This window comes from Sinocyclocheilus rhinocerous, unplaced genomic scaffold, assembly GCF_001515625.1.
Source record: "Sinocyclocheilus rhinocerous isolate Xijiao unplaced genomic scaffold, SAMN03320098_v1.1 scaffold1824, whole genome shotgun sequence".
In the NCBI taxonomy this organism is placed as follows: domain Eukaryota; kingdom Metazoa; phylum Chordata; class Actinopteri; order Cypriniformes; family Cyprinidae; genus Sinocyclocheilus; species Sinocyclocheilus rhinocerous.
The window spans coordinates 25,431-33,402 of record NW_015641433.1 but is presented as its reverse complement, the minus strand read 5'-3'; the positions used below and the strand labels follow the sequence as shown (position 1 = coordinate 33,402).

The following is a 7,972-nucleotide window of genomic DNA, read 5'->3' as shown; positions in this document are numbered from 1 at the left end:
AAACTTCATTATATATTAGATAAATCACGTTTTAATTTGAACTAGTTTTGAGCAGGTTAGTGAAACTGAAAACAGCCTAAATTGTAATTATTTTCCAAACAATGCTCTTGTACATGTCTTCTGATTAATGCTTATCTTGATGTTCTTCTCTCCACTTTAACTGTAAATCCAGATCAGATAATAACAACTGCAGAAATCTACAGAAGTCCATCATCAAGCATCCTCGAATCATCCGCACACCTGCTCATCTCCTTTGAATCCTTCAGCACCACAGACAATGAATCATCATGATGCATCTGCTCAAACATGAGGACTTCTGGTGACGACCAGAAACACAGGAGGTCTACTTTAGGACAAACGTTTCCCAGAGATGTTCAGTTCATCATAAACTGAGTTTCACTGTGTTGTGTGTCGATAGTTCACAGTTCTGTCCACATCCAGCAAGCCTAACTGTAAGGAAGAAACATTCAACATCACAAACATGACTAAACTTCTGAGTTGACAGGAAGTAGATGAACAGACCTTAATTCATTCCTGAAACTGTAAAGTAAATAAAGTAATATTTAAAGAAAAATCAGTCGCGATCAGTTAAAATGTTTACTGACCTCTGGCAGATCTTCCTTCTGAAGACAGTAGATGATCTGTGTGTATTCTGACATGTTTTGCTGTTCTATTATTGTCAGATCTACAAACACAGCAGCAGTACATCATTATAACAGCAGACATGAACACCAACAGCCACACACTGACTATTATCATTAGAATCACATACGAATGCTGGCTCTGTTCTGTAATGAACACAGAGAGAAACACTTTCTGTTCTGAATTTAGCCAAAATAATATTAAGTGTCAGTCTATGTATAGGAAGCGTCAGTCTTACAACGAGCAACAGATAAGTAACATCACTGACCTGAACATGTGTGACAGAACTGACTGATGTCCAGATGTTTGGTCTGGTTGCTGATGGGATTGTTGAGCACACAGCTGTAGGTGTTTTTATCCTGATATTCCACCTCCAGAGGTAGAGAGAGACTGATGCTGAGATCAGACACACTGATGCTGGACAATAAACTGTTTCCTTTGTACCAGGAGAGAGTCACATCACTCACATTCAACATTGAACACAGCAGTGAACATCTGACTGATGATGATCCTGATGATGATGAAGAACAGTTTGAAGAGTTACTGGTGAACACAGGAATGGAAAGAGGAGCTGGAAAACATTAAAGACCAAATATGTATTATAATCAACAAACTATAATAAAATTAATATGACACAAATGTTTTCTTGCGAGGCTAATCAAAAAGAAACCAGCATTTTAAATGCAAGGCTGAGAAAGAAATGAATGCTTGGAAATCTACTGTAAAACAATGACTGATCATTTGAGCAGCTATTTCATATATTATTTTAAGATTTAGTAGGTAATTTCAGTTGTAGTTTGGGAATTTTTGGGCATCATATATCATTTACAGCATTGTGAGTTCAGACTAGAATTAAACATTAATGAACACTCCTAGCATTAGTGAGAGTACAGTTTACTCACCATACACAGTAACACTGAAGCTCTTCAATGAGGTTTCTCCACTAATGATGACGGTCAGTTTATAAAGTCCAGTGTGATCAGATCTGATGTTTCTGATGGTCAGAGATCCAGTTTGATTGTCCATCAGTAGTTTGTCTCTGAATCTCCCATCATTACTGACAAAAATAAAGTTTATTTGGTCCCTTTTAATGATTTCAGCTATTCGAGTGTTTTGAGGTCCAAACGTCCACCGTATCTGATCATCTCTCTGTACTTTAACATCGGTGTGTAAAGTGACAGAATCTCCCTCCAGCACTGCCACTGACTTCACTTCATCTGTCACAGCGACAATCACACCTGAAACAAAAGTTGTTGTTTTTTCCAGAAAAACAAAAGTTGTTCAATGCAAATTAATAGTATGGAATGAATTGAATTAATCATGTCACATATACCTGAATTCAGTAAAAGCTAAATTAAAATGAAATCACTTACAGTTTGTGACAAACACAAATAGACAGAAAACAGCAGGATTTGACATCACATTCTTTAAAATGTGTCCGAAACGATGAACAACAGAGATTCAAGAAATAATCTAACTATGTTTTCTTCCGATGACTTGATGAGTCCTAAATGCATGAACACACTGCTCACAAATACAGCGTTTGAGTCCAGACCCCATAAACTCAGCCTAAAAAAAGCAGACCACAACAGATCTCACTGAAACTCTCAAACTGAGCTGCTAGTGTGTCAGAGGGTATGAAGAGCCTCAAACAAACTGATAACAGACGCTATTTCCTAAACTGTTTTGCAAGCAGGAGAGTATGTACATTTTCTGACTTTCAGAGGTTTTGTTTCTCTTACTACAATATTACATATATTATTTTCATATACCATAATCTCTCACTTAATGCTTCCTCATAATATCTCACTTACAAACCACATCCTGTCAAACCAACAGACTGTTAACCACGTTAACAGAGAAACATAGTCCAATCACATGACTCAAAATAATGTCTGATTCTGAAATTATATATATATATATATATAAACAAACAAACAAAAAAACACGAATCAGTACAGAGGGCATGTTTTAGTGTGTTTATTTTTCAGCAAATACAAACCACTTCTAGAACCACTGAAATTACACCACGACAAAAACATCAAGTACAAAAGAACAAACTTGCTTCAGTACAAGTTTCAAACAGTTTCAGTGAATATTGTCAATAATCAATACTATCAAGAAGTAAAAATCAGCATCAACCCTGTTTAGCTTCAGTGGGCGACCAGTCTTGAGCTACAGTTACAGTTATGTCAGCATTCTTTAGAAAAATAGAACATTTACTTGAGCAAATAAGTGACATTCTGCAATATGACATTCAGGAACATATTTGGATTGAAATATTCAATTCTTACTGAATACTACTTAGGTTAAACTTAAGTTGCTTGGCAATTATTGTGCTACAATGTTTAAAGCAGTGTACATTTATGGAGCTTACACCAAATAGCCTATATAACACATCAGTAATCAAAACAATCTGAGATTACTGTCTTTAACTGATTGTACCGACACTGGCAGGCAGCAATAAATAAAAATGACATGTTTTAATGATATTAGCTTTAGCACAATTGTTTTCAGCTGGGTTGTTCAATTGTCTTCTTCTGAATACATAGATAAATCAGTTCTTAAAGCTGTCGGTTGATAAAGACGCTTTTTGTCACACAGATTGTGTAGTTGCGATTATCTACCAGCAGGGGCCGACTTGATCATGCTACATGTAAAACTCTCAAATATTCTGCAGATAGACGCAGGGGTGCCCAAACTCGGTCCTGGAGGGCCGGTGTCCTGCAGAATTTAGCTCCAATTTGCCTCAACACACCTGCTGGGAAGTGTCTAATACGCCCAGTAAGAGCTTGATTAGCTGGTTCAGGTGCGTCTAATTGGGGTTAGAGCTAAACTCTGCAGGACACCGGCCCTCCAGGACCGAATTTGGGCACCCCTCAATGATTACATGTATATCTAAAAATACTGTATACATTTGTACTCTTTATGTAGCTCATGCTGCTGGTTCTTTTTCTGATACTTCTTCCTTGTTTTGATCTATTTTTGTCCTGTTTATCATGATGGTTCATAATCAGAGCTAGGATAGTAATCATGTGGATGGGTGTGAAAACAATACTTAACACAAACCACCAAAAATCACGTCTAGACACGATTGTGTAAGGTATGAAGCTGTGCAGCTGCAGACACGATTGAGATCAAAAATTAACGGAGCGTCTCATTAGGTTGCCTGTTGTGAATACTCTAGAATTCTGTTCTTTCTTTCTTATTTAAGATCTATTTTTTAAGTATTTGTAAGATGAAATACACTCATTTGTAGTAACCAATGCCCACAACCAGTGGATTTGCAGTTCAACATTGAGGCTTGAAGCTTTGTTACACACATATGCCCCAACATGCTCTGGCCTGTAATAAGATGAGCTGTACAATAACACAGTGTGAATGATCATCATCTGAAAGCCACCTCTGAATACTCTGTCTGATTCTGTCCAGTAGTCTCCTGTAAGAAAAGACACACGCATCAGGAAGAGAAAAACAGTGCTGTTACTACATATGCTTACAGCACAAAGATTTAGAAAAACAAAGTAGCACAAAACACACAAAAGAATACATTCCATACACAGAGAAAAGGAATACCGTGAGAAGACCAAATCCCACAAAAAAGGGAATGAAAAGCTTTAAGATCATGTAAGTACATGCACAGAGACGCAGAAGAACTGAAGCCAAAATTCACAGCCAAAGCACATTAAATTAACAGCAGATCATGAGGGTGATCATTCGAGATCTTGAATCCATTGAACAAGATCAAATGTATTTTACTATTTTAGGGCTGATTTCATTCCCCAGGCCACAAAAAAAAGAAAAGAAAAAAAAAAAAGAATCTGCACAATAAGAAAAAGCCTAGTTTTTAAATGGTTCATGCTGCAACTTCATTTGTATAAATGTGCAGAGAATAACAAACATATCTTACCGTATCCTGAGCTCTGTTTGTAGTAAATGTTGCATCAGTATAATCCAACTCTTCCACAGTAGTCCGAACTGTTTAGTAAAATTACATTTACAACATAAAAAAACACTAAAATGATTATTTTTTTCCTATTGATTATATAGGTAATACTTGCTTTCTTGTACTGCTTCTTTGTGGCTCCTGCGGCGACAGAATATCCACACAGCTAAAACTGAGATCGCTAGCAACAGCAGCAGAAACACAGCAGCAATTATACCTTTGAAAGGCACATGTGAACCATCTGCGATGAATAAGCCAAAATCAGTCATTACTGTAAATTAATTTCACCAGACTTCAATCAAGATAAAATAACAGCAGATCTAATTGGTGTAAATATTATAAAAAATGCAGCTAAAAGTTAAGTCGATTATTGATTAATCTGTCAATTATTTACTTAATTGGATAAAAATGTTTATTTTATTTCCTGTATAAAAACATTTTTAATTGACATTTTATCATGTTTTTATCATTAGATATGGTATAATATAGATTATAACAATAAAGTGTAGTTTATGTGCTAAGATACAGCACAGGCACAAATATGTGACAATGTGAGTTATTTTATGAATCATCTAGAGATAAACCGGCACAACAGTATTAACAGACATAGTTTGGTGAAAAACCTCCAGTGCTGACGTACCTAAACATGGCTGACAGAGATCAGTGATGTTGAGGTGTTTAGTCTGGTTGGTGAATGAATAAGCAACAACACAGCTGTATGAATCATCCAGACACTCAATCTCCAGAGGTAGAGAGAGACTGATGCTGAGATCAGACACACTGATGCTGGACAATAAACTATTTCCTTTGTACCAGGAGAGAGTCACATCACTCACATTCACAGCTGAACACAGCAGTGAACAATTCTGACTTGATGATCTTTCTGATACTGAAGGGTTTTGAGGAGAATCACTGATGACAGGAACAGTCAGAAGAGCTAAGAAACATGAAGTAACATTATTTAAGAAACAATCGGTTATTGAAAGAGATGTGTGTAAAGATCTTGAAACATATATCTAAAAATAAGTAATCTTCAGATGGTCCAAACTTAAACTTGATCCCTTTTGATATGGTTTATTCAGTTTACTCACCATAGACAGCTAGATTAAAGCTCTTGTGTTTGACTCCTCCATTCATGATCAGTAGTTTATAAAGTCCAGAGTGTAATTTGTTGATGTTTGTGATGGTCAGAGACCCTGTCTGCTCATCTATCTTTAGTCGGTCTCTGAATATTTTATTATATTCTTTACTGTCATATATAGAGAGGATCTGATTATAGATTACAGCTAGACGATTCTCTGAATTTTTAAGCTTAAATGTCCAGATTATCTGATCATCTCTGTGTATTTCAGTAACATCGGTGTGTAGAGTAACAGAATCTCCCTCCATCACTGATATCATCTCTGTTTCATCTGTATCAGCAGACACACCTAAAATAAAACAGACAACAACAACACATCACAGATTCTCATCTAAGCTTTCAAATTTTATTTGGAAAAAAAGACAAAATAAAGCACCACTATAATTTTTTTAACCTAAGCATTTTAAGTACATCAGACAGAGCTAAAAATACAGCAAAAGCATCAAACTTCATTTTGCCATTAGAACATACTTGAATATTTGATGTAGAGATATCGGGTAAGATTCCCCCTGGGGCAAGATGTTTTTTTTTTTTTTGGACAATAAAATTAGACTCTTGGGGTAAGACGGGCCCCTTAGAATTGACACAGAAGCCCCATTGAATGTGGCATGTTGTTACTAGTGTTATCATTTTAAAATGTGATATTTATTGTAATTAATGTGGTTATTATTCAATATTTTCATGAATTAGATGTACATTTCAGGAATCTTCACTTTTCATTAAAACCTATAGATTAATTAAGCAAAATCATTCAATTTGCATCCATAGTGTTGCAATTATGACAAATCTTCAATAAAATATTGCCAATTAAATATGTAAATACTCATATACCTGTATATGTCGTAGAATAAATTTACCTTTCAGATGAAACTCTTATGGGTCTCTGCTCTGTCTGTCATCTGTTATTCAACTAAACAGTCAAAATACAATTTTAAATAGAATAGCGGTTTTAATATTTTATATAAATGACATTTTAAAATGTATATAAATATTTTAAGAATTATATGGGGGTAGGGCCAATCTTACTCCAGTTATGGGGTAAGATGACCTATTTTGATTTTATATTTTGTGCTATACCAACAAAAAAAAAGTTTATATTTATTTAACACGTTGGCTGATGCACCATAATCCTACACATGCTATATTTGTATCTAAATATGTTACAATTTAAAAGTAAATGCACATTGTTCTTTTATAAAAAAATATAATTATGATTATATGTTAAGTCATGGCAACATACCTTAAATAAGTTTTAGTTTAATTTAAGTTGAAATGACTTCTACAGCAAATTCGATAAAAAAAAAAATGTAAGGCAACTGATTATATTGATTGTACATATACATGCAGCAAAGATGTGCATTAAGCAAAACATTGCTTGTAATAATAATCTAGACTATAGATTTAATAGATTAATGCTTAGATTACTTAGATTTCTAATAGATTAATAGAAAAATATTTTCATCTAAAAATATTTTTGAAAGGCGGTTGCAATTATTTAATGACTTTTAAGTCTGTTGCAATTCTCTCACTGTGAAATTGCTATTCTTATGGTAAAAATCTATTGGTTTTGCAGCATTGCAACAGTTATTTTGCATAATTTTATGATGAAAAACACAGTAGTCTACTAGTCATCATGACCATATCTAACTCTGCTAAAAGGCTTTAAAAAAAAAAAAAAAAACCTAAGCACCAACCCACCCAAGTTAAACTGAAAAGTTGCCAGCCCCAGGATCGTGCATTAACTGACTTGTCTGAACAGCACTAAATATGCATGCAAGACTAAGTACAAGCCATTAAAAATATAGAACTTACCACTGAAAAGCCATAAGAAAAAACAGAAAAATGCGTAAACCATCTTCTTTAACACCTCAAACGCAACATTTGCACAACAACCAGACTGATTTGCGTCTTGCCATGTGTAGGCTACACCGCTTCTTCTAGCACACCAGACCACAAGCGACTCGATTGTTGACTGCGGTGCACCTCACCTGGGGCACGTTCAAGCTCAAACCGGTGCCCAACGTTTTGCTACGGTTTCCGGGTTGAAAGACATGTTTCCTGGAAACGGTGTGCAACGGTGTGCAACGGGGTTTGAGATACGTTTTCTCTTGTTTGGTGGGTGTGTCAAAAATGTCAGCCCAATCAGCAGCAACATGTATATGAACCACGCGGTATTAAAGAGACAGCTGGCACAATGGGTCCAAGTAAAGTCGTTTACAAATGTGTCCGCTGCAGCTCGGTAC

General features: G+C 35.4%; 2 protein-coding genes across 2 annotated transcripts; both read right to left on the bottom strand.

The window, feature by feature from the left end:
* Positions 1-702: 702 nt before the first annotated feature.
* On the bottom strand, positions 703-2,072 carry LOC107754872 (SLAM family member 5-like; the record flags this gene model as incomplete). Its single annotated transcript, XM_016571485.1, has 4 exons — positions 2,016-2,072; positions 1,545-1,880; positions 911-1,213; positions 703-788 (listed from the first exon to the last, which is right to left on the bottom strand). Coding segments are annotated over exons 1-4 (771 nt in total), but the record flags the coding sequence as incomplete, so codon positions are not given.
* A 1,384-nt stretch (positions 2,073-3,456) lies between these two features.
* Positions 3,457-7,700, bottom strand: LOC107754875 (uncharacterized). The gene is made up of 6 exons (XM_016571487.1): positions 7,542-7,700; positions 5,680-6,018; positions 5,229-5,525; positions 4,704-4,829; positions 4,553-4,620; positions 3,457-4,081 (listed from the first exon to the last, which is right to left on the bottom strand). The coding sequence occupies exons 1-6, from the start codon at positions 7,582-7,584 to the stop codon at positions 4,031-4,033; spliced, it is 924 nt and encodes a 307-aa protein (XP_016426973.1). The 5' UTR covers positions 7,585-7,700; the 3' UTR covers positions 3,457-4,030.
* Between the last annotated feature and the right edge of the window lie 272 nt (positions 7,701-7,972).